The 27,378-nt window shown below is 51.9% G+C and overlaps 2 protein-coding genes across 5 annotated transcripts in view; both read right to left on the bottom strand.

Annotated features, from left to right (window-relative positions):
• LOC146859062 (claudin-4-like) overlaps positions 1-27,378 on the bottom strand; it is a 301,468-nt gene that overhangs the window by 18,198 nt on the left and 255,892 nt on the right. The window contains exon 1 of one of the 4 annotated variants that reach the window (XM_085649713.1): positions 14,195-14,317. The exons of 2 other annotated variants lie outside the window; for them this stretch is intronic. The gene's annotated coding sequence lies outside the window, so the exon portion shown is untranslated. Of the gene's footprint in view, positions 1-14,187; positions 14,318-27,378 lie in introns of those variants that run through there. One more of the 4 variants, XM_085649714.1, reaches the window with a different exon arrangement.
• On the bottom strand, positions 10,188-13,396 carry LOC146859063 (claudin-4-like). Its single transcript, XM_085649715.1, has one exon. It carries the CDS (start codon positions 13,329-13,331, stop codon positions 12,699-12,701), a length of 633 nt encoding a protein of 210 aa, XP_085505841.1. The 5' UTR covers positions 13,332-13,396; the 3' UTR covers positions 10,188-12,698.

Genomic DNA, 27,378 nt, shown 5'->3' on the forward strand with positions numbered 1-27,378 from the left:
ACAGCCCACTGGGGCATGACAACTTGCAGCATTGTATAACTGTGTACCCATTGATGTCGTTATTTGCATTTGGATCATTTACCAGAGCTGGGCACGTTATACCGGTGAGTGCATGGTTTTGTTTTGACTGATTATTTACATGATGTGCTTTGAAAGCAGAGACAGGTTCAGGCGAACGCCCATGCACCTCGAATGAGGATTCCTGCTGAGCAGAAGCATGTTGACTTTTGTCTGTGGGTCAAACGAATCCCTACCTTTTTATAAATCTACCATTAGAGATATAAAACACTATCTTTTTTTCACCAATAGGTAGTTATAACCTATACCTATTCCCATCAGTACTATATTCTCTTATCCTACACCCGGAAGTGCTCACCACATAGCACCCATCCTACTACCACCCATACAAAAATGTAATGAGCTCCCCTACACAAGGGTAATAGCTTGCACCAGGACTGGTACCAGGATGAATCCATTTAAGACATATGGCACCCAAGGGTGGGTGAGGGCTTTTAGTCCTGTAAATAACAGTACGTACTTTGATTCCCAGAGCTACGCCAGCACCCATACCCAGATCAAGCCTTGAGCATGGAATATATTTTTTATGGTTGCCATTCCTGAACTCTAGTGAGCTGCCCTTTCTCAGCTCATGTATATGTGACATACTTCACACCCAAGTGTTCCTGCCAAAAGACCACAGCCATTGTTTCTGCTTTGGTATCAGGCCTCATTAAGGGGAAGGACTGACATGCCAGCTACCAGAAGGCTATAGCTAATTAGCTTGCTAGAGGTTATAGGCAGGCAAAGTCTAACATTTAAAAGTTACTTTTCCTAAACATTTATGAACAATATGACTGCTAAATTGCATTTTTAATAAACATTAAAAATAGTGTTTGGATTATACCAGTTGCTTGTCTCAAACCAAAATAAGCAGAGTTATGATTGTATTCTTAACTTTAGTTTTTCTCATATGACAGCTACAGCACTTCACAGTGAACATAACTTTGGGGACTAGTCGCTGTGGGTATATTCCAATACTAACTGCTACTATATACCACTTTTAAATACTACGTACACTACCTTGAGTGCCTAAAAAGAGGTGATTTCAATACTAAATATAAGTGGGGTTCTTTCTTTTCAAACATAGTTATTTTGATAGGTTTGCAAAACGTTGCATGTAGGTTTGAAAGCTGCAGGGGTGAGGCTGGAAGGGTGGGTCTGAAGCCATGTTTTCTTTGTCAGCCTCACAACACATACTGCCGTCCACAAGTGACATTAACTCCTCCATGCCATTGGTATACTTCCTGCACCATATGCTATGGCTTTACCGGAAATGTAAGAAGGTCTATTAGGATTTATACAACTTTATCAAGTTTTAGGGATCGGCCCACACATGATGGGGCCTGACAGCACTGACCCATTGTGCACAGCTCCAAAACCAACAGGACCAGTCAGCAAAAAATGGGAGTGACCGTGCAACAAGAGGCTCTTTTCTCGCATCATTGTAATGGCACTCAGTATGCTGAATTTGGAAATATGAAAGACTGAGTTAATTTGCCTTGTTATGATTCAGACGTATTACCTACAGATCACTACCCGTTTCAGTGGTGAACTTTCAAGTCAATGATGCATCCTTCCCCTTGCTCTACTTTACAACCCTCTGAGCTATTTTATGATTGAAACATGTGACCTGCAGACTACACACACATCTCTCTGTTCAAGTGCTTTAAACACCTGATCTATTTTTTTCAGTGGTATAACCGGAGACTTGCTGGATACACTCAGGCCTTTGCAGAAGGTGCCCGAACCCCCAAGACATCTTTCCAGAATGCATGGCTGTGGAGATAGCACAATGTGTTACTGGATCTGTTATTTGCACCTCAGGTCAGAAGGACCTGGTTTAGAATTTTGTTGTGGCCAACTCACCCTTTTATACTTTTATTGATACAGGGTCATTACTATCAACGGTGCAGTAGGTGCAGTGGCACTGGGGCCCATGGGTCCGAGGAGCCCACTTAACCCTCGCTATTGCTGTATTTTACTATTGCTGTCTGGGGGCATTTTCATGTCTGGAATTAGCCAAAACTTTTTGCTTTTGATAAAAATGTTTATATAAAATATACTTACTATGAGGAACTTTCAGCGTGTCGTCTTCATCTATTGGTCTGCACAACTGTCATTCTCATTTTGCTTCCATCCACCAAGGCTGCTTTCTCTGTGGCTAATGCTACTCTGCCCAGTCATCCATAGAGAAAATAGTCCCTTTCAGTGCAAGGGAGTTTTGGGGCCATTGCGGGTTTAAAAGAAGAGTGTTTTAATTTATTTTACTTATTTTAAAGTTTTCATGGACCCAGTAGCCCTGAGATGCTGCTCCTTGGCCCTCGATGCTGTTTACAGTGTTGTATCCTGTGTTTATAGCTTTGAGATGCTGCTCCTTGGCCCTCGATGCTGTTTACAGTGTCGTATCCTGTGTTTATAGCTTTGAGTCGCTAGGTTTTTAAATGAGATTTTAACTCATTCTAAAATGGCTGGGCTTCCGTGCTTGTGCATGTATGTGTGCTAGCAGGGGCAACCATCTTTGAAAGGACTTTCAAACCCATTCCAAACTGGCACAGTCATGCATGCCCACATACGATGAGCCATATTTTAATGTTTTTGTAAATCGTTATTACAAAAACATTCAAAGACGTCGACCTATGTGTGTGTCGTAAAACTTTATTACAAAAATATTCAAAGACAATCAGATGTGACCACATGGACCATCATTCATTTTATTTTTTGGGAATTAAAGCTTTGCAAAAATATATTTTTTAAAAGGTTTGCAAAGCCTACCGGCTGGCAGCCAACATCAAATGAGGAATATTTATTTAGCGCACATATCACCCGACATCAGACTCTTTGGCTTTGCCACAGCTTATATTTGCACCTGGGCCCAAATTGCACCCTTACCTCGCACTGAATAGATAAAGGAAGTAGCACTCAGTTGGGTAAAAGCTATTGTATAAGTCCCTAAACTGCAAGAATGTGATGTCCATCACTATGGAAAACGGTGTGCGACGCCATAGAGACTGCCAGGTGGCTCATGGATCAAGAAGTGTAATGCTAAGTGCATCACACTATCCTGTTCCTGAAAATCAGCAAGAATCAACTGAGGTCATAAGCGCGCGCCGGCGCCTCGCGCCGCTTGATGAGCTTTTCACGGAAATGCCCTGTGGTTTTCCACTCGCAGGAGCAGCTTTCACGTGGAAGCGACTCCGGGTGGAGTTTACATTTAACCCCAAGTAGTTTATAGCTGACCTTCCCTCTGCACTGCAGTCACGCGAGTCATGTGATAATCCCGTCAAACCTGTTTGTGGCAGGCTCTACCGAGAAGTGTGGGCACCCATGGGCGACGCGGGCATGGCTTTCCATTCACCAAAATGCGGGGGGAGGGGGGGAGGGGGGGCGGGCGGGAGTGACATCGCGCTCGTGTGACCCCCGGTAGCCTCGAAGTGTTGATTATAATACCTCCATCTATATTGCTCTGCATGCAGCACTTCTGTTGTTTCTAAGAGCTGTAACTAATGATACGAGTACGCAATGTATGGCATTTTTCGACCTCAGAAGAATGTACAGCTGGGTCTGCAGTGCCGAGGATTAAACTTCTGACTTCCAGAAGACCGCTGTTAGAAGCGAGAGCTCAGGTGCAGTGACCCGCCAGAGGCGGCCCCCCCTCACTTCCCTCCCGTTTGCTGCTGAGTGACGTGGAAAGCCCAGAAGTTGAAACCCAGGGTAGTGAGGGTGACACTGTAGCGCCAGCAGCACAAACTCTCTGGCTCAGTAGGTCAGACCGTTTTCGCGGTTATTCGGGCCAGCGGAACATTTCGAACTCACCCCTGCCCCCTAACCCCCTGTAGTAGTGCACTGTTACATCGGCGTCATTACACCCCCCACCCCCCAAGGGGTGTAGGAAATGCACGCAGGGATCCGTGAAAACGAGCGTTGCCTCTGTGAAAACTAAAGTTTACCACATACGCCCCGGTGCCACCTTAAACAGCAGCCCGCGGCCTTCAGGGCCTGGTCCTTGGCGAGGAGCTTCGGACTCCCCAGCCTCATACTACGGACCCTGGTCTCACTCACATACGGTCGTAATGACCACATTGTAATGTAGTCTCACACCTGGGAACCCACCTCCTGTGTACACTTACTTATACGTTCCCTTTGCAAACAGTCAATGTAGTGTGTCCAGCACAGTATGCGGTAATGCAATGTCTCACACACAAGCTGAACATGTACAACACAGCCAGCAGCAGCACAAGCGTTCCACTAACACACTCAGACAAGATGGGGCCTGAAACTGGACAATCAGAGGAGAGGAAGGGACGGACACTCAGGCAAGATGGGCCTGCAACTGGACCATCAGAGGAGATGAAGGGAGGGACTCTCAGACACGATGAGCCTACAAGTGGACGGTCAAAGGAGATGGAGGGGCACTCAGACAAGATGGGGCCTGAAACTGGACCATCAGAGGAGAGGAAGGGACGGACACTCAGGCAAGATGGAGGGGCACTCAGACAGAATGGGCCTGCAAGTGGACTGTCAAAGGAGATGAAGGGAGGGACTCTCAGGCAAGATGGAGCCTGCAACTGGACCATCAGAGGAGATGAATGGAGGGACTCTCAGACAAGATGGGCCTGCAACTGGACCGTCAGGGGAGATGAAGGGAGGGACTCTCAGACAAGATGGGCCTACAAGTGTACTGTCAGAGGAGATGGAGGGGCACTCAGACAAGATGGGCCTGCAACTGGACCGTCAGGGGAGATGAAGGGAGGGACTCTCAGACAAGATGGGCCTGCAAGTGTACTGTTAGAGGAGATGGAGGGGCACTCAGACAAGATGGGCCTGCAACTGGACCGTCAGGGGAGATGAAGGGAGGGACTCTCAGACAAGATGGGCCTACAAGTGAACGGTCAGAGGAGATGGAGGGGCACTCAGACAAGATGGGCCTGCAACTGGACCATCAGAGGAGATGAATGGAGGGGCACTCAGACAAGATGGGCCTACAAGTGAACGGTCAGAGGAGATGGAGGGGCACTCAGACAAGATGGGCCTGCAACTGGACCATCAGAGGAGATGAAGGGAGGGACTCTCAGACACGATAGGCCTACAAGTGAACGGTCAGAGGAGATGGAGGGGCACTCAGACAAGATGGGCCTGCAACTGGACCATCAGAGGAGAGGAAGGGAGGGACTCTCAGACAAGATGGGCCTGCAACTGGACCATCAGAGGAGAGGAAGGGAGGGACTCAGACAAGATGGAGCCTGCAACTGGACCATCAGAGGAGATGAAGGGAGGGACTCTCAGACAAGATGGGCCTACAAGTGTACTGTCAGGGGAGATGGAGGGGCACTCAGACAAGATGGGCCTGCAACTGGACCGTCAGGGGAGATGAAGGGAGGGACTCTCAGACAAGATGGGCCTGCAAGTGTACTGTTAGAGGAGATGGAGGGGCACTCAGACAAGATGGGCCTGCAACTGGACCGTCAGGGGAGATGAAGGGAGGGACTCTCAGACAAGATGGGCCTACAAGTGTACTGTCAGGGGAGATGGAGGGGCACTCAGACAAGATGGGCCTGCAACTGGACCGTCAGGGGAGATGAAGGGAGGGACTCTCAGACAAGATGGGCCTACAAGTGTACTGTCAGGGGAGATGGAGGGGCACTCAGACAAGATGGGCCTGCAACTGGACCGTCAGGGGAGATGAAGGGAGGGACTCTCAGACAAGATGGGCCTACAAGTGTACTGTCAGGGGAGATGGAGGGGCACTCAGACAAGATGGGCCTGCAACTGGACCATCAGGGGAGATGAAGGGAGGGACTCTTAGACACGATGGGCCTACAAGTGGACGGTCAAAGAGATGGAGGGGCACTGAGACAGTATGGGTTCTTCTATTTGACACTCAGATGATGTAAGGGTCACAGATCAGAAGGGTTTGCAAGTTGGGGCACAGAATATGTTGGGCTTTCACAGGTTTGCAGCAAAGGAACAATCAGGATTTCATTCTTTTCGGACTGAAAATCCCAATTTGAAAATAAATTGGTGTTTGCGCCCAGATAAGATGTACAATATATGCAGGAATACCTCGCTTTTTCCCCACACACATTTTTGGCTAGTAAGCGCATGGCAGAATTGTGTTTGAAAAAAATTGCACGTTCTGTGTTTTGAAAACTGCAATGGTGCAAAACACGCAATATCACTTCATTAACGCCCCTCGTGAGATGCAAAACTCATGATGTGAAAGGAATGGCATAGAAAGGAATAGTAGACTCGGTAAATAACAAATCCACCAATGTCAGTCCTTATCTGGCTATAGTGAAATGCTTAGGGAAATGTAAGATAAAAGAAACTAAGAAGAGATGGGGGGCTTATTTACAAGCCCATTGCACCGGTGGTGCAGTGTTCCTGCCCATATTTACAAGGCCACATAAAGCCACTGTGCATGGCTATTCATGGCCTTGTAAATATGCCCCCGTTCACGCATTACTCTACATGAAAGGGGTGTTCCATGGGTGTTGATATGGGTGTTCCCACTCAACATCCATGAAACCTAACGCAGTCCCAGATTTACAAGGTTTCGTTAACCTGGGAATACGTCAGATCCCCACACCTCACCAGGCAAGGCGTAAGAGATGCGCAACGAGGAGAAATTCCTTTATTTGTCCTCGCTTTTCCTTTTCCTATGTGTTCTGCATTCTGCAGGGCACATAAAAACAGGAAAACACCTCTTGTGATTGCTTTTTTGCAGGAAGGTGCCCCTTCCTGCACAAACGTAATCACCCCTACAACGCAGTCACCCTTGCACCATGGCGCAAGGTTATCTACGTTGACGCATGGCAGCCCATTGAGCGCCAGCGCAGGGGAAAAGACAGGAATGCTCCGTATCATATGGGTACGGTGCATTCCTGACCTTTTCTTTTGACGCATGGCAGCGCAGCTGGAAAGCTTGCTGAGCTGCTGCGCATCTAAATATTGTACATGAGGCCATGGAAGTGCAAATAAGAGGGACACGGAAAAGAGATTTGGTGTTTTGGGCACTCCACTAAGAAATGAACCCTGCAAGACGGACATACTAGGGAGGGATAAATATACGCCAGGGGGTGTGGCTTGCACATGGACATGTATAATGAGCAGACCATTAATTCTGAATCAAAAGCAGAGAGAAAAAGAGGGAAAACTGTGTGTACAAACCACAATATTGTCTGTTATCCCTCAACCTAAAAACAAAAACTCACAAGAAGAAGGGAATACCGCTTCCGCACATTGTGGTAATGGTAACACAAGAAAATGCTAAAGGATGATGTTGGAATGATGGCACAAGTGCCCAATTAATGGAAACCCAGGAGAATGATGACAAATACTGCGCCAGATCACAAGGGCTCTGATAATGGCAACCCAGGAGAATGCAGAGGGGTAAATACTGCGCCAGATCACAAGGGCTCTGATAATGGGAACCCAGGAGAATGCAGAGGGGTAAATACTGCGCCAGATCACAAGGGCTCTGATAATGGGAACCCAGGAGAATGTAGAGGGGTAAATACTGCGCCAGATCACAAGTGCTCTGATAATGGGAACCCAGGAGAATGCAGAGGGGTAAATACTGCGCCAGATCACAAGGGCTCTGATAATGGGAACCCAGGAGAATGCAGAGGGGTAAATACTGCGCCAGATCACAAGGGCTCTGATAATGGGAACCCAGGAGAATGTAGAGGGGTAAATACTGCGCCAGATCACAAGTGCTCTGATAATGGGAACCCAGGAGAATGCAGAGGGGTAAATACTGCGCCAGATCACAAGGGTTCTGATAATGGGAACCCAGGAGAATGTAGAGGGGTAAATACTGCGCAAGATCACAAGGGCTCTGATAATGGGAACCCAGGAGAATGCAGAGGGGTAAATACTGCGCAAGATCACAAGGGCTCTGATAATGGGAACCCAGGAGAATGTAGAGGGGTAAATACTGCGCCAGATCACAAGTGCGCTGATAATGGGAACCCAGGAGAATGCAGAGGGTTAAATACTGCGCCAGATCACAAGGGCTCTGATAATGGGAACCCAGGAGAATGCAGAGGGGTAAATACTGCGCCAGATCACAAGGGCTCTGATAATGGGAACCCAGGAGAATGTAGAGGGGTAAATACTGCGCAAGATCACAAGGGCTCTGATAATGGGAACCCAGGAGAATGCAGAGGGGTAAATACTGCGCAAGATCACAAGGGCTCTGATAATGGGAACCCAGGAGAATGTAGAGGGGTAAATACTGCGCCAGATCACAAGTGCTCTGATAATGGGAACCCAGGAGAATGCAGAGGGTTAAATACTGCGCCAGATCACAAGGGTTCTGATAATGGGAACCCAGGAGAATGTAGAGGGGTAAATACTGCGCAAGATCACAAGGGCTCTGATAATGGGAACCCAGGAGAATGCAGAGGGGTAAATACTGCGCAAGATCACAAGGGCTCTGATAATGGGAACCCAGGAGAATGATGAAAAATACTGCGCCAGATCACAAGTGCTCTGATAATGGGAACCCAGGAGAATGCAGAGGGGTAAATACTGCGCAAGATCACAAGGGCTCTGATAATGGGAACCCAGGAGAATGCAGAGGGGTAAATACTGCGCAAGATCACAAGGGCTCTGATAATGGGAACCCAGGAGAATGCAGAGGGGTAAATACTGCGCAAGATCACAAGTGCTCTGATAATGGGAACCCAGGAGAATGCAGAGGGGTAAATACTGCGCAAGATCACAAGGGCTCTGATAATGGGAACCCAGGAGAATGCAGAGGGGTAAATACTGCGCAAGATCACAAGGGCTCTGATAATGGGAACCCAGGAGAATGCAGAGGGGTAAATACTGCACCAGATCACAAGGGCTCTGATAATGGGAACCCAGGAGAATGCAGAGGGGTAAATACTGCGCCAGATCACAAGTGCTCTGATAATGGGAACCCAGGAGAATGCAGAGGGGTAAATACTGCGCAAGATCACAAGGGCTCTGATAATGGGAACCCAGGAGAATGCAGAGGGGTAAATACTGCACCAGATCACAAGTGCTCTGATAATGGCAACCCAGGAGAATGCAGAGGGGTAAATACTGCGCCAGATCACAAGGGCTCTGGTAATGCCCCAGTTACTTACCAGTAATCTTCATTATTCCTAGTCCTGGTCTTCCCTGACAAAGTGAACACAACGGCTCAGGTAATGGCAACACAGGAGAATGGTACCCTCGACCACTGGTGCAGTCACATATTGACGGTCACCAGGGCCGGACTGACAAACTGCTCAGACCCCCCCATTCCCCCCCCGGGTGAGGGGGAGTGCAGCCGAGCAGTTTGCGAGAGCCGGTTTCGGCCGATTTTGTTACAGGGGGCCGATATTTGCGACCCCCAGTAACAAAAACGGCCCAAAACCGGCCCCCACCCTAGCGGCCTACCGGGCAAACGCCCGGTGCCCACTATGGCCAGTCCGGGCCTGACGGTTACACTAGGGCAATACGAACCTGGAGAAGCCCATGGCTCCACTGGAGCAGGAGAAAGCCCTCGCTGGATCTCTGGGTGCCCTGGGAAACCAGGAGGAAGCTCATTATATGTCTGCCTGTGCCCCTTCATACCAGCCAGGCCCCCAATGACCCAGAGGAAGCCTTCTTTAGCCGTGAGAACAACTGACCAGAAAGTGAGGCTCTGTCACGGCTATGTTATCCAGGCAGCGGTCCAAGGAGTAGATGTTCCTGACGGGGCCTCATTCCAGCCACGACCATTACCGGACAATTCACCCGCTGCCCTGTCTTCAGATTAATGACCAGGTACTCTGTCCCTGTTAGTATGTCAGGTTCTACACTTTGACCCTTTTTTTAAGTGTCTAAGCAAACCAAGGCAATAACATTCCATGCTACCCCTGATCCCCCAAATCATGTTAAACTTGGTCCCGCCTGCTCCTCGCACAAGCATGGCGAGTCTTAGACCCCTGTTTGACGCCATCTTTTCTGCCGCCACATTGTGGGTGTCCACTGAGCCACCCCATTTCCCCAAAGCCATGCCCTCCTCAGCACCCTTCTCACATTCTGGCAGCACATTGGACGAGGCCTCACTCACAAGATGCCTCCCACCCCCACTGTGACTGGAAGCTTGAAATGACCAAGGAGACAATTCGTCAGTGACAAGCAATATTTTATTGTACAAAATAACATCACTTTGCGAACAGTAGCACAAAAAAAGATTACAAAAAGTAGGTTACAGGAGCATCGAATGCACTTTGTCTCTGAGAGGAATTTCAGACACCCCTTTTCCTGCACCCCTAGAAGAGACTGCACACAACCTGTCCATCTTATCTACCCATGATCAACTGCGCGAATTAAACGGGTGTGTGCCTGCCTGTCAGACTTTGGAGGCCATGTGTACTTCAGAAGCCCCGCACCCGACTTCGAGGCACTGAAGGATTCCCTACGCGCCACGTTCTCCACATAACTAGGCTACAGTGGCCGGTGGTAGGGAACACAGGTAGGGAACACAGGTGCCGCATATACTTGGCTTGTCCCCCGGGGTCTCCCTACACCCTCTGGTCTGAAGGACAAGAAACCGTCCCATACACATCTGTAGTGCTTCGATGTTTAGAGTGAGGTGTCGATCCCCTCACAGTTTCCAGTCTCCTCTCGGTGCATTCTGGGCATGTCAATCTCGCGTTCCTATGTATCTGGAGGCCCTATAATTATAATTCGAGTGGGACTCTGAAACGCAGAACTGGAATCCCTTGTCGCGCACAGGGGCATACACGGCCTTTGTCTCTGCCTGGCCTCGGGCCGAACCTCTGTTCCCTCCCAGTCACGGCTCAGCTTGGCCCGCAAGCGGTTTCGACTGACGAGAACCTGTTTGGCAAACCAGAAAGTCGAGCGCGGCTGACTTTCCGGCTTTCTGTGGAAGGTAGTGGTGGTGCGCCCGCATGCTGAACACTAGGGGCGCTGTTTGCTCTCTAACTCATGACCAACCCAGCCCTTCTTGTGTGTGTCCTGTTGGCCTTTCACATTACAAACATCTGTTTAGAGGGGGGGGGGAGTAAATTATGGAACCAGGAATTTGGCAACCGAGAAAGAGGACGGACCCCTTGGTTAAGATGATGTACACTACGAGTACTGCTACTACTACATTGATGATCTAACATTAAATGTACACTTTATACAAAGGTCAAATGACGGGTTGGAGAGGGCAGCGATATGAACAGTGAGAGATCTATCAAAACAATGAGAAAAAGGGCGGGGTGTCAAGCAAGGGGCAGCTGAGATACCGGAACCGGGAAGAAAGAAGGGTGGGTCGAAAGGGAGGTGAGGTGCTTGCTTTGGACGGGGCGCACGGGTATAAAGCGAAATGGCGGACAACATGGCAGGTACTACAGAAGGGAGGGTGAAGAGAGACAGAGAAAGGGCACGCGGCTTCATTGCCAGTCTCTGACCTTCTAAATCCTGCTTTTCCCTAACACCCGCCTCCCCCCGTGCCTAATCCCTCATCCGCATTCTCCAATAACACCTCGCCTTCCCTCTACCCACTCTCCCCCCAGCCGCTCCATGCTTCCTATCTGTCACGTTCTCTTATTTTGCTCTGGATCTCGTGATTCCCACTCTACCCATCCTTGCTACGACCCTCCATCTCACTAGCCTCGCACCAGGGTGGACTCCCCTCCACATCACAACTTGTCCCTAATACTTAACTTTGGACTTACTGCAAATAACGCTCAGCCACGGGGGATGTGCATTGACAAACAGACGTGTTTTAAATCACAGAGCGAGAGCTTCAGAGATCACAAAAAGAGCCCCCCACCACCCCTCATCGCGGCTGTCCATGCACACAGAAAATGGCAGTCTCTTGACGTGGTGATTGATGGCGTCAGAGTGCGTGATTGGTTGCGTGAGGTCGGACAATGTCCATTGGCACGCCGTTTGCGTCAGGGTGGCAACTGGTGATTATTCGCAGCAGGTAACGAGCTGTCATGGTGACGGATTGCAGCAAAGGGGGAAGGGTCCCAGAAGTGACTGGAGGGGAAGGGTCCCAGAAGTTACGGGAGAGTCCCACTTGCGGTTGCCCCCAGGCCCCTTGATGACTTGCGGGGTGGGTCCGCTTCTTCTCTGCTGGTTCCCGGGAGGGCGGTGGCGCGGCTCTTTCTCGTCTCTGAGTCAGGCTCTGGCACACCCAGCCCTCCATCCCCAGGCTCTCCTCCCTGCCTGCACCTGCCCAACACTTTCCCTCGTCCCCTTCTGCACCTGTTCGCTGCTCCCGTTGACGCCTGCTGCAGACAGCTTTTGATTTTCTGATCACAGTCCCGAACTTTCTCCCCAATTTCCCTCCAAACAGAAGTCCCCCAGGGAGCCCAACATTTTGGCTCGCGGCCCTACTATAGTGTTGGCAGCTTCTCGCCAGGGCCTGACGGTGTTGAAGTCTGGTGGGATCCGAAAGCAGTTATAGAAGTATCCCAGACAGTTCTAATCAAGTGAAGTGAGAGGGACCAGGAGTCTCACCTGGCACAAAGGTCCTTGCAAAATGTCGTCTCTTAACGAGTGAAGTTGTAATGCTGTTCACTCCCATGGTCTGCTGGCTCCCCTGGGAGTCTATGTCCTTCGATACCTGACTTGATTTCACAGGACCAGGCAGAATGTCCACGTCAAGATGCTGGCCTTTAGACGTAGTTGCTGGCCGCTCCTTGGGAACGGGCCATGGTGTACTTGGCGGAGTAAGCTTTGGGGTCTTTTGGGGGGCAGTTGCAGCAGAGTAAGCCTCCTCCAAGAAGCAGAAGAGCTGCTGAGGCCCATCCAATGTAGAGTGAAGCCCCCAACTCCCTCTTCTGCGCCTCTACCACCAGTGGGTTGTAGAAATCCCGGATGATGTTGTTGGCTGACCACGACACAGGGATGAGCATCAGGATACCCGCCAGCAGGAAAACCACCCCTGAGACGATCATGACCTTTGCCTTGGTGCTTTCGCCTTCCACGCAGTTGGTGCATTTGCCGCCCATAATGGACATGAGTACTCCCAGGATTCCTACCACGATGGAGATGACCACCAGGGCTCGGGCCGCCTGAAGGTCTTGAGGTAGGGCCAGCAGGGAGTCGTAGATCTTGCACTGCATCTGCCCCGTGCTCTGCACCACGCAGTTCATCCACAGCCCTTCCCACATGATCTGGGCAGTGACAATGCTGTTGCCGATGAAGGCCGTCACTCGCCACATGGGCAGCGCGCAGACCACAATGGCGCCTATCCAGCCGATCACAGCCAGGGCGATGCCCAGTATCTGCAGCCCCATGGAAGCCATTGTGCTATTCTGCAGTTGAGAGCGTGTGAATCTGGGCACCTTCCTTGCAGGTTGAAATCGCTGACAGAAATGTTGGCAAGGAGGTGTTCCAAGCCAGTTATAGGGCTCCATATGGGGAGGAGCCTCCTGGGGTGTAGCTATGCCCCTCCTCCACCCCCCCCAACGACAGAAACCCGACCTGGAGAACAGAACCAGTTTGCCCACATTCCGGCCAGGCCTTTGTATTTAGCACAACAGCAGGTTGTTTCACTCATCCACCTAGATTCAGAGACCTGAAAGCTCTTTAGGCATCTAATTCCCCCAGGGCCTTTCCTTTGTGCGTAAACACTTACCTCTTTCCTCTCTCCGTCTCCAACATACCACCAGTGGCGTCTCTAGAAATGTATTTTAAGGGAAGACACACATTGGGCTACACATGAAAGTGCTGGGGCAACCTATAAAGGTCATATACATGCGTGTGCTTAAAATGTTTAAATGTAACTTTGCATGTATGTATGTATGTATACGTAACTTTCTATGTATATTTAAATATTTACACATATACAAAGTCTGATTTAAGCAAACAACACTGCTTTGGACCAATCAATGTGTGTGGCACTGTAAAGTGTGTGTTTTTCTGTGCCGCCTCTTCGGACATTCAACAATTGAGGTGATGGGGCGAAGGAGAGAGGTGGTAGCACAAACATCTGTGGGCACGGGCCCCTTCTGCCCCCCCCCCCTTCATTGACGCCACTGCTCCACTGCCCCCTCCTACTCGCCTCTCAACTGTTCGACTTCTGCAGAGTATGATCAGAGAGCCGTTCTCGAGTTGTATTGTCTACTGCCCATTAAATATCTCCATCCTCGTATAACTTACTTCTCACCTTCTTAAACATGCTTGCTACAAACGCAGATAGTGTGAAACCCAGGGCACCCCCATCTCGGCCCAGCCAGCAGGGGGATTTCAAAAAGCAGTTCAAGATGCACAACTGGACGGTAGAGTTGTTGACCCGGAAGTGGGGGCGCGGCAGAGAGGTCAAAACCCGTCACTAGCAAGCGAGGAAGCAGATAGGGTGACAACAAAGAGAGACCGGAAGGGGCGCTGGAAGCAGTCCGGGGATTGGAACTGGGGGACATAGAGAAACCGCCCCAGTCAACAGGCGGCTGTAGGTGGCTAGGCAAAGGGGACGTGTATGCACACACAGTGTACAACTCTATCCCATGTGTCTCTAGGGCAGTGTTTCCCAAACGGTGGGTCGCCACCCTCTACTGATTTTTGGTGGGTCGAAAGAGTTAAAGCAATAAATAAAGATGCCTTTACATTCTTTATTTACCTTGTCACATTGGTGATCCAATGGCAGAGGTCAAATGTGAGGCTGCTTTATTGGTTGGTGTTTTCTTTTTTTTTTCTCTGACGGCACAGAAAGAGGAGTTTTTAAAGTGAAAAATGTGATAATATAGGATGTCGTTTTTTTAAAAAAATACTCAACAAAATGTAAATACCTGTAAATGAACTGTGTGCATCCAGCAGTTAGGAAAGCAAAAACAAAACACTTTTTTGTTATTCTACAGTGTGCTGGAAACAGATTTTGATAAGATCAAAACAATGCACACATGATAAATATTCACAGAAACCCGATTTCCCCTCATTTGTGTGCAATATAGCTTTATCAATAAAACTCTGTGCAAATTTAGTAGTCACTTCAACAGATAATGTGCTGTCTCTAAATGACAATGCACTACCACACGATGCTTTAGTTACATTCACAAATCACCTCTCCTCGTGTATATTAAAGGTAAGTGGTTTGTGAAAGCTTGTTGTTCTAAAAAGTAGGTTGCGGTTCTGAAAAGCTTGGGTACCACGGCTCTAGGGGTTTTGCACAAGGACAAAGTAGGTACTGGAGAGTTCTAAAGTGTACTGAAACTGTCAGGCTATAGAGGGGTGGGTGCACTGCAGAGAAGTACAGAACGTATTGGTGCATAACATGCATACTATAGAAAAGTAGGACCTGCTTCTTATGGTTACCCCACTTTTTGCTTTTATGACACTGTTTTTGAGTAGTCTAACTGGGATCCTGCTAATCAGTACCCCAGTTGATCTGCTTTCTCCTTAAACTGTTGTGTTATGTACTTAGGTACACTCCAGATTGGATACTTGGGTACCCTTGTCAGTCCCTAGTATATGGTACCCTTGTACTCAGGGCATTGGTACCCCAGAGGTCTCCCATGGGCTGCAGCATGTATTGTGCCACCCATGAGAAACCATTCAAAATGAACCTACAGGGCTGCCATTGCAGCCTGTGTAAATTGGTGCATGCACCACTTACGAAAGATATAGGTTTACTATATCTAAGGGTCATTGCATTTAAGATCTATAAGTAACCCCACTAGCAGACATTTACAATCCTGAGGGCAGGGTGCTTTGTTCCAAGTGAGAGGGTGCCCCTGCATGAGCAGGACACCCCTGCAGCCTACAGAGTCCATTCTCCCGGGATGTTAGTGAAGCAGCCATATAGTACAAAGAGGGGCATCGCGTGACCGCACAATGACCATCTAAAAAACGGCTGCAACGAATACTATCATGTTTGGTATCAAACATGTTGGAATCATACCCCCACACCATTACCGGTGTGGGAGGTATGATTCCACCCACCAGGAGAGCCCTCCATTAGGCTCTCAGTGTTCCCGGTACCAGCCTTCCAGTCCCGGACAGCACAAAATAGTTGCTGCCGACCAGGGACACATTTCTGCTCTCCTGCTGCTGAGCCAAGCTAGAGCAGGGGAAGGCAGAACAATAGGCATTTAGGATTTAGTGTATTAGGGCTGGGTGGGTGCGCTTGCCAGCGCCTGAAAGTCTGCATGAGGGGCACATTTGGTGTCCCTGTGCATAATCCAGTTCAAACCATTCCTGGAAGCCATTGGCTCCCCCTCTGGTGCAAAACTGGACAAAGAACTGTTCAGACCCTCGCCTGGGAAGGTCCCCTGAACCCTTTCCCTAGGGTACTTGAGGGCTTACCTGGTTGTAGGTGCCTAGATTCGTCGTTGACAAGATTCAGAACCGAAGCCAATGCACTTCTTCCATCTAGGCACTCTGGACTTCGCTGGACTTGGTTTGGGCCTGACTTCGTCTCCCTTTCAGTCTGCTGCCTTGTCTGTGCCTGTGCACCAATAGGATCCGTGCAGGACCTGTGGAGCGTCCAAGACACCTAAAGAGAATCTCTCTTGGAGTGAAGGGTCACTCCCCTGCATTCGCAGGCACCGCAACACTGCTGACCGGTCTTCAGATCCCGAGCTCCTAAGGATTCCGAAGGGTTCAACAACACAGGAGGTGGGTTTCTATGTCCTCTGAGGCCAGAGCTGCCGTCTCACCCAGTTTGAGGCCAGAATCCCTCGTGGGGGCTGCAATACCCGAACCCCTGTGCAAAGCGTACTTTAGCAAGTGCAAATGCTTGTTGGCAATTCTGCAGCAAGTGCATTGGGCTCCAAGTAGCCCCAACCTCTGGTAACTTCTCCTGCAAAGATCTTCAACTACATCGTGGCCTATTGTTTTGATAGCTGCACAAGGTCCTCCTGCGACTCCAGTGTCTTCAACCTGTTGGTCCTGTGGAGGGTTAACTACGTCTTCTTTGGGCTCCTTCACAACCACAGATACAGAGTGTTAGACCCGGCCCTCGTAACATAGTCAGACCTGACCCCTGCACCTCACACCAGCCCCGAGCCCACGGCCTAGCCGATCCTTCCCACCAGAACACACACACCCGACCCGGACTTCCCCCGTCCGTGGCCTTCCTCCTTCGGCCACCCCGGGCCCGCGTGCCCACTGCATGCATCAAGATGGCCGCCCGGCCCCAGCGCGACCCTAGCCTAGAGGCGCCACTCCGGCTGGAGGACATCGCGCTCCCCTTGGGATGAGAAAGGGAGGAGCAGTTTCCATCACATCTCTGCGCTTCCCTGGGAAGGTGGGTTTCGATCGACCCGCCGGCCTCCCCGAGGGCTGGCTCCGCGCCTGCTGGGTGTCTGGGGCTCCTCCCGACCCGGTCCTGAAAGGAGCAAAGGACAATGGCAGGAAACCCCCAACAAGCGACCCCCAGGTGACAAGACCCCTGCCTGCACAGACTCCGGACATCAAAGAGGAGTCGCCCTATAACAAGGGGTGCTCTGGGACTGTCCGGCAGATTCGCCTTGGAAACACCTGAGCCCTGCTGAGTGACTCGCGGCTCCCTGAAGATCGTAAGACCTCCGAACTTGTGCTTGAGCCCTGCTGAGTGACTCACGGCTCCCTGAAGATCGTAAGACCTCCGACTTTGCGCTTGAGCCCTGCTGAGTGACTCGCGGCTCCCTGAAGATCGTAAGACCTCCGACTTTGCGCTTGAGCCCTGCTGAGTGACTCGCGGCTCCCTGAAGATCGTAAGACCTCCGACTTTGCGCTTGAGCCCTGCTGAGTGACTCGCGGCTCCCTGAAGATCGTAAGACCTCCGGACTTGTGCTTGAGCCCTGCTGAGTGACTCGCAGCTCCCACAGACTCTCTTGGTCCCGCCGGACCCCACGACGACCAGCGTATCCCCCAGCTCGAGGATTGTGAGCTGTGCACCGGGTACGCTCCTGCATTTGATTCCTATCCCCAAAGACTGTCCCGCTACCTCCTAACCCCCCTCCAAGACTTTGTGAGCCCGCGCTCTACTTGTATATAGTTTGCCTTGCTGATCATAAAGATCCTACCACTCCGATCTGATAAAGATTTGCTCTTAAGAACTCCTCGTGTAGTGTCTCTCTGTCGTGTGGTGCCGAGTGTACGATCCTAGATACGAGGTTTCTCCCCTGAGGAGTCTTCCGCCAGTGCCCGGCTACGATACCTCGAGGGTGGGTCTCAGGGCAGTCAGGGCCCCTTCCGGGCCCCTCTGAGGTCGCCTTCTAACATTGGTGGCAAGCGACGGGATTCGGGCCCATAATCTAGAGATCGTACCGTGAACGGCTGACGCACTACCGACAAAGATGGCAGAAGGAAACGCCGTGGTTCTCATAGAAGACGACGCCAGTACCGTGTTCCAGGTGGAACAGCTGGAAGAGTACACTCACAAAGAACTAAAACAATTCTGTAAGGAACTCAGAATCGCTACCACTGGTCTCAACACCAAAGAAGACATGCAAAAGGCACTGAAAGCTTGAGTGGATTCTGGAGCCTCCCGCCCAGAAGGAGCGGGGGAGCCCCACGACGAAGCTGGATCCTCCCAAGGAGAACGCAGCAGCAACCAGGTGCAAGGCTTCGTACCAGACGGGGGCCTATCCCCGGAGGAACTCGCAGACAGAGAAAAAAGTCACCATCACAAGCTCGAATTAGCCAAACTCAAAATTGAGGGCGAGTTGAAATTAGCCGAGAAAAAGCTAGCAGTAGAACAGTTGCGAGTACAAGGAGAACTAGAAGAGAAGAAACTCCAACGAGAACACGAGGGAAGGAGACTTCAACTGGAACATGAACGTAGCTTGAAGGAAATAGAACTGAAAGCAAGAAGCGAAGAAGCGCGGCCCCCGGGGAACCGGGAGGCGGCCGCCCCGACGGAGCAGAAGGTCCACATCCCCAAGGATGTGGTCAAAGAATATTACAAGAATGATGACATTCAGCAGTGGTTCCGGGCCTACGAGGTCGCCATGACCTCCCATCGGGTCCCGCAGAAGGATTGGGGGGCTGGGTTATGGGGACGATTCCCGAGCGAAGGGAGAGACACCCTGCTCGACCTACCCACCTCCATGCAGACCTCCTATGAACACATGAAAGCGGCCCTCCTCACAAGGTACGGCCTCACCCCGGAGATGTACCGCCAGCGGTTCCGGGACTGCAGGAAGATCCCGGGTACCACCTGGGTGGAGTATGTGAATTTCTTCAGCCGCGCCTTCGATGGGTGGATCAAGGGCAGCAAGGTAACCACCCTGGAAGAACTAACCGACCTTATGCTGTGGGAACACCTGCCTGCCAACTGCTTTTTGGAACTACGCCAGCATCTGCTCGACAGCAAGCTCACGGACCCGAGAAAGCTGGCTGTCGAGGCGGATCGCTGGACCAACACCCGGGTCTCCCGGGGCCCTGTAGGAGAGTACCCCCTAGCCAGTCAGGGACCACCGCGCCAGAGAGGGGGAGGGAACCAGGGAGGGCAGAGAGAGTCCCAGGCTAGTCCCCCGAAGTCCCAACCTCCACCTTTCCCGGCACCCCCACCAGCTGTATCCGGCCCCCCCCTGAGACAGGGGCACCGGGTAACCATCACTTGTTTCCGTTGCCAGAAGCCCGGGCATTACGCCAACGACCCTGAATGCCCCATGGCCCCACGCACCACCCAGGAGGCACCCCCCGCTAGACAGATAGCCAATGTAGCTCTGGGGGAGGAGGTTGAGGAGGCCGAGGAGTGGGAACCCGCCGCTATGGCCCTAGTGTCCTTAGGAGATAGAGAGATGGTCCCTGGGAGCCTCCTGCCCTCTAACACAAAGAAATATGGGCAGCTCGTAACGATCAATGGCCACCAAGTAGAAGCCCTCCGTGACACCGGGGCCAGCATCACCGGTGTCCTCAGCCATTTAGTCCACGAAGACCAGGTCCTCCCCAACGTATTTTGCCCTGTCATTTCAGCCGACAACACAGAAAGCCTATGTAAGGTAGCCCTGGTGCCCTTCGAGTGGGGAGAGGTGGTCGGTAAACTGAAGGTCGCAGTGAGAACCTCCCAGCCCGTCGACTGTCTCCTGGGGAACGACCTGGAAAGTTCCCCCTGGGGACAAGATGAGCGCAAAACCCACCTAGGGATGATGGGCCTCGCTGAGTGGGTGTGCGCCACCACTCGATCCATGGCGGCTCGACTGACCCCCCCCTGAGGGACGTCGACGACGCCCCGACCCCTGAAGATGGGATGGTCCCGGCCGAGGGTCCCCACATCCCCCCACCAGAAGAGTCGATCGCCAGTGACGAACCGCTGCCTTCCGACTCCACCCCAGACACCGAGTTAGGCGATCTGCCCGAATTAGCCCAGTGGCGCCACGAGGGGGGCCCCTCCCGAGAGGAGTTCTGCCGAGAGCAGGCTACCTGTCCCTCCCTGGTCGGGCCCAGGCAGAGGCCCAGGCTGCAGGCGACCAAACGGGGACGCACCGGGTGTATTGGGAGAATGACCTTTTGTACAGCGAACAGAAGTCGGTGGAGCTATGGTCCGGCCGGGTGCTGGTGGTACCCCTACGCTTCCGAAACCTCCTCCTGGGCTTGGCCCACGACGTTCCCCTCGCAGGCCACTTGGGTCAGGACAAAACATACAGTCGCCTCGTGACTCACTTCTACTGGCCCCGAATGAAAGCGGATGTGGAAGCCCACTGCAAGTCCTGTCCCACGTGCCAGGCCAGTGGGAAGAGTGGAGGGAAGCGCAAGGCTCCCCTCCAACCCTTCCCTGTCGTCAGTACCCCTTTTGAGCGGGTCGGGATCGACATTGTAGGACCTCTGGACCCCCCAACTTCCCAGGGGCACCGGTTCATCCTCGTCCTGGTGGACCATGCCACCCGTTACCCTGAGGCCATCCCCCTGCGCACCGTCACGGCCCCCGTGGTGGGCCGGGCGTTGATGGGGATCTTCTCCCGCATGGGTTTTCCCCGCGAGGTTGTGAGCGATCGCGGTACCAACTTTATCTCCCGATACATGAGGTCCTTATGGCAACAGTGCGGGGTGTCCTACAAGTTCACCACCCCGTACCACCCCCAAGGAAACGGCCTGGTAGAGCGGTTTAACCGGACTCTGAAGGGGATGATCGCGGGTCTGGAAGAGCCCCTCCGGCGTAAGTGGGACCTCCTGCTCCCCTGCCTCCTATTCGCATACTGAGAAGTTCCCCAGAAATCCTTGGGTTTCAGCCCCTTTGAGTTACTCTACGGGCACCCCGTCAGGGGGCCCCTCAGCCTGGTCAAGGAAGAGTGGGAGGCGGCGCACCGAGGCCCCCCCCCCCGAGATGTGTTCCGTTACGTCCTGGCCCTCCGAAATCAGACTAGGAGGTTCCGGGAGATGGCCGAGGCCAACCTGGAGGCGAGTCAGGAGGAGATGAAGCGCTGGTACGACCAGAACGCCGCGCTGGTCAAGTTTCAGCCGGGCCAGCTGGTGTGGGTCATGGCCTCCGTGAAACCCTGCGCTCTCCAGGATAAATGGACCGGGCCCTTCAAAGTAGTTGAGCGGAAGAGCCCGGTCACGTACTTGGTAGACGTCCAGTCACCCCGGGACCCCCTCCGGGTCCTCCACGTGAATCGCCTCAAGCCCCACTTTGTGCGGACGGAGCTGAGCCTCCTACTGGCCACTGACGACGGGTCCGAAGAAGAGTCAGATCCTCTCCCTGATCTCCTGTGCACCAAGGAGAAGGACGGCTCCGTAGAGGGAGTGAACCTCTCCCCGTCTCTCACTCCCCAGCAACGTGAGGATTGCCGCCAGCTCCTAGGGCAGTTTCCGGACCTTTTCTCCCTGGTCCCCAAGGTCACCGACTGGTGTGTCCATGATGTGGATACCGGGGACAGCCCGCCAGTGAGACACCGAGCCTACCGAGTCCCTGATCGGGTCCGGTCCTGTATCCAAGCCAAAGTCTCGAAAATGTTGACCCTAGGCGTGATCGAACCCTCAGACAGCCCCTGGGCCAGCCCCGTGGTCCTGGTCCCAAAAGCAGCTGCCCCCGGGGTCGCCCCGGAACTCCGCTTCTGTGTGGACTACCGGGGACTCAATGAAGCCACCCGAGCCGATGCCCACCCCATTCCCCGGGCCGACGAGCTCATTGACCGGCTCGGGGCTGCTCGGTTCCTCAGCACCTTCGATCTCACCTGCGGCTACTGGCAAATTGCGCTCACAGAGGGAGCCAAGGAGCGGTCCGCCTTCTCCATCCCGGATGGGCACTATCGCTTTCGCGTGATGCCCTTCGGGATGAAAAATGCCCCGGCCACCTTCCAGCGACTGGTAAATAGAGTCCTGGCCGGGCTAGAAAAATTCAGCGCTGCATATCTCGACGATATTGCAGTTTTTAGTTCCGAATGGAGTGAGCACCTCCAGCACCTCCGGAGGGTGCTAACCGCCCTACGCCAGGCGGGCCTCACCGTGAAAGCCAGCAAATGCCAGATTGGGCAAGGTTCGGTAACCTACCTGGGGCACCAGGTCGGAAGCGGGCAGGTCGCCCCTCTACAGCCCAAAATCGACGCCATCCTAGCCTGGGAACCCCCCACTACCCAAACAGAGGTCCGAGCCTTTCTGGGCCTCACGGGCTACTACCGGAGGTTCATCCGGAATTACGGCAGCCTGGTCGGTCCCCTCACGGGACTCACGTCCAAGAAGCAGCCCAAGAAGGTACAGTGGTCCCCTGCCTGCCAAGAGGCGTTCAATGCCCTGAAAACAGCCATGTGTACGGCCCCCGTCCTCCAGGCCCCCGACTACTCCAAAGAGTTTGTGGTACAAACGGATGCCTCCGAGCATGGCATCGGGGCAGTCCTCTCCCAGGTAAATGACCAGGGTCTAGACCAGCCCGTGGCCTTCCTCAGCCGAAGGAGTACCATCGAGCGCGAGGCGTTCGCCATAGTCTGGGCCCTCAAGAAACTACGCCCTTACCTGTTCGGCACCCATTTCAGGGTCCAAACCGACCATCGCCCCTTGCGATGGCTCATGCAGATGCGAGGAGAAAACCCCAAGCTTCTGCGGTGGTCAATCTCCAGGGGATGGATTTCACCGTGGAACATCGCCCTGGTACGGGCCACGCCAACGCCGATGGCCTCTCCCGATTCTTCCGCCTCAGCGAAGAGAACCCCCAAGAAGATGGGTAGTTCTCTCCGGCTTTCAGCTGGGGGGGACGCGTGTTAGACCCGGCCCTCGTAACATAGTCAGACCTGACCCCTGCACCTCACACCAGCCCCGAGCCCATGGCCTAGCCGATCCTTCCCACCAGAACACACACACCCGACCCGGACTTCCCCCATCCGTAGCCTTCCTCCTTTGGCCACCCCGGGCCCGCGTGCCCACTGCATGCACCAAGATGGCCGCCCGGCCCCAGCGCGACCCTAGCCTAGAGGCGCCACTCCGGCTGGAGGACATCGCGCTCCCCTTGGGATGAGAAAGGGAGGAGCAGTTTCCATCACACCTCTGCGCTTCCCTGGGAAGGTGGGTTTCGATCGACCCGCCGGCCTCCCCGAGGGCTGGCTCCGCGCCTGCTGGGTGTCTGGGGCTCCTCCCGACCCGGCCCTGAAAGGATCAAAGGACAATGGCAGGAAACCCCCAACAAGCGACCCCCAGGTGACAAGACCCCTGCCTGCACAGACTCCGGACATCAAAGAGGAGTCGCCCTATAACAAGGGGTGCTCTGGGACTGTCCGGCAGATTCGCCTTGGAAACACCTGAGCCCTGCTGAGTGACTCGCGGCTCCCTGAAGATCGTAAGACCTCCGAACTTGTGCTTGAGCCCTGCTGAGTGACTCGCGGCTCCCTGAAGATCGTAAGACCTCCGACTTTGCGCTTGAGCCCTGCTGAGTGACTCGCGGCTCCCTGAAGATCGTAAGACCTCCGACTTTGCGCTTGAGCCCTGCTGAGTGACTCGCGGCTCCCTGAAGATCGTAAGACCTCCGACTTTGCGCTTGAGCCCTGCTGAGTGACTCGCGGCTCCCTGAAGATCGTAAGACCTCCAGACTTGTGCTTGAGCCCTGCTGAGTGACTCGCAGCTCCCACAGACTCTCTTGGTCCCGCCGGACCCCACGACGACCAGCGTATCCCCCAGCTCGAGGATTGTGAGCTGTGCGCCGGGTACGCTCCTGCATTTGATTCCTATCCCCAAAGACTGTCCCGCTACCTCCTAACCCCCCTCCAAGACTTTGTGAGCCCGCGCTCTACTTGTATATAGTTTGCCTTGCTGATCATAAAGATCCTACCACTCCGATCTGATAAAGATTTGCTCTTAAGAACTCCTCGTGTAGTGTCTCTCTGTCGTGTGGTGCCGAGTGTACGATCCTAGATACGAGGTTCCTCCCCTGAGGAGTCTCCCGCCAGTGCCCGGCTACGATACCTCGAGGGTGGGTCTCAGGGCAGTCAGGGCCCCTTCCGGGCCCCTCTGAGGTCGCCTTCTAACACAGAGGCACACAATAAATAGTCCATAGAGTAATAGGTTAGTAACCATGAAAGTAATCCAAGGTATTCCAAATTAAAACATTTCTTTCCCTTATTATCCAGTCTTTTTCTTATAAAAACAGTGAGACACACGGGCAGCCGACGCATGTTTCATCCTATGGACTCTTCAAGGCATGACGATGGAGAGTAACAACGAGCCGGAAAGATCAAATGACAGCAATTCATAGCACACTCTGTGCTCCCTGTGGGTCCTGTGGAGGGTCAACTACGTCTTCTATGGGCTCCCCTGATTGCTCTGGGCTTGCCCTGACTCCCCTGCTTGTGGTGAGTCTCCTGGACCTTGCTGGTCCTCTTCCTGCAACTTCTTGACTTGCTGCGTGGGTTGCTTTTGCCAAGGCTTGTTGGTGCTCCCGCCGGACACTGATCCCTCAGCACTCAATATCCTTTGTGGGACAGCTCGCATCCATCTCCTGGTCATCCTCAGCGTCGCCTGGTTACCACAGCGGCAGAGTCAAGGTCATCGCCATCTATCCTGAAGCACCCGACCTCGGTGGGCATTCGTCTACTAAGCCACTTGTCACTCTCAAGTGACCCAGACTCTGTCCTGCTTTCAGGTACACTTCGTAAAGAATCCACGTTTGGATTCCCACAGACACTTTCTCCTCTTCCAGAAGCGACACTTTCCTGAATTCCTCCATTGTGTTCGATGGCGGTTTCCGACGCCACTTCACACCTATGCACCCGGCTTCCCTGGGATAGGTAACTTTGGTACCACAGTATCCACGGGTGGGGTGGCTCTCCAACCTTCTGTCTTCTCCGGAGTTTCTTCAGGGTCCACTGGGAAGGGTCCCTAATCTTTAAAAATCCAACGTGACTTACAAGTAGAATTGTACGTAGCACGCGGTCGTGTTCTCACACTGCACGCACCCTCCGTGGGGTCCCTGTCTACTTACCATGGGTGGTTCCTTGTGTCCCCAGTGATTCTACAACTTCTTGACATTGTTCTGACTCGAGTCGTGGTTCTTATACCACTTTCTTAGTATATGGTTTAGTGTCCGCCCTCCCGGGACACACTGTATTAGTGCTATTTACTGTGATTTCTTTTCTATAGTATTGTGTGCTTTGTGTACATCTCCGTGTGGGAGATTCTGGAACCTACTAGAGAGTATTATATAAAAAATACATATTTTTTTATAAATTCCTTGTGTCGTTCATTTTCATTTAATCTATACTATAAGATTGCATTCTGGGAAAACAAGCTGCTTTACACTCCTTCAAGGCTAAGCCTGAAGGCTGCTCTCCACAGCTACCACTTGGATAGCTTTCTAAGGTTGCCTGAGACCTCTTAAATCACCATAAGGTTTGTCTGGGCTGGTGCAAGGTACCCACTTACATTAGTGCAAAAACAACAATTGATGGACAGAATGCAGAACAATGTCATACATTCACACCAGTACAGAGATCTGGGCCTAAATCCATTGTGTTTTTTGCTCCCCATGCCATTCCAGTTTGAACCCAGGCATGTGCAAATCAGTCTTGACCCTGAGCCCAGTTGGAACAGTCCAGCCCGAACTGCCAGGCCAGGTCCTCCCTGGACTGGAAAGAAGCATTCTAGGATTGGTTTCGGGTTTCACCCCTCATCAGCCAGGATAGCTTGACTCCAGTAGGCATGGAGAGCACGGGACCCATGTCTGGGCATACCCGTCCCACTTGGGGTGACAAATGCAAAAACAATAGATGTACAGAATGCAGAACAATGTCATACATTCACCCCAGTACAGAGATCTATGGACATTATATACCCGGCCAACTTCTCACACGTACGGTATACACAAAATCTGCCCCAGTCTACAGACGGCTCTCCTGGTCGCCACAACAGTTATATATGGGCTAAAGGACTCCTTACTGTACATTATAAGTATACTGCAAGTCACTGAGAGTTTGTTTAACCATATAAAGGAACAAGACCGAAGGGAGAGTTTCTTTATACGGTTATGAAACCCTAAGGTGACTAGCAATATCTTTATCATGTACAGCAGAGGGTACTTTATTCTTTATAATACATGGTCACACCATTACCTTTCCCCCAAACCATTTAAATCCTTGGTGCATAGCTCTTTCATATAAAAGATAGAGCATGTTTGCAAGAATTTAAAAAAATAGAATCCCTAGTGCAAAATAAAACACATCAAACAAGCTGTTAGATATTTGTTGTGAAAGATTTTAATTTTTCTATCTAAGGAGTGCAAAAAATAAACACGTTGCCATATCGCCTCTTTGTTTATCACTAAACAAGTAGAAAAAGAAAGCAGGATAAAGAAAAGCAACATTTCGGGTTGTTCCTTAAAGAGCTGCTTTAGTTATGCTCTGTGACTCGCCTTTCCCCTCGGTTGGTGGCTCTGGCAGCAGGCATAGCGACATCAGAACTCGACTGTAATAATGTATTACATTTGAGCTCTGATATTCCTTTATAAACGGTGACTGGGTCAATCACAAGCTGCTTATTCTAAATAAATTAGAGAGGGATTGTAGAAGTTTCATGTACTATAAATACACATTTTATGTGCACTGTACAGAAACTCTGTTAGAGTCCACAGCGGGCACTAGGGATGAAGAAGTGAAAGATACACACACATACAATTTAGACAATCTCTGATCAGTCTATAGGGAGTACCATGCATGGACACAACGGTGGCTAAAATGCATAGCAACAAATTAACTAACATTCATGCTGTGCAGCGCGGTGTGAAAGTTAGCAATGTTGCGTTACGTGAATGGAAAGAAGAAGGGCAGTGCCAGCTTTAGCAAGAGCTGTGCAACCAGGATGCCATCAGCTGCACGCAAGCTCAGATAGCATTTAGCGTAATGATAAGCGGTATGCTACAGCGCATAGGCAATCCTGTGTGAGATTTGTACGCATGATTCACTGTCCAGCACAAATTTCAGAATGAGGACACCCAGCCACAATAAGCGACAT

This window comes from Triturus cristatus, chromosome 3_2, assembly GCF_964204655.1.
Source record: "Triturus cristatus chromosome 3_2, aTriCri1.1, whole genome shotgun sequence".
NCBI lineage: Eukaryota > Metazoa > Chordata > Amphibia > Caudata > Salamandridae > Triturus > Triturus cristatus.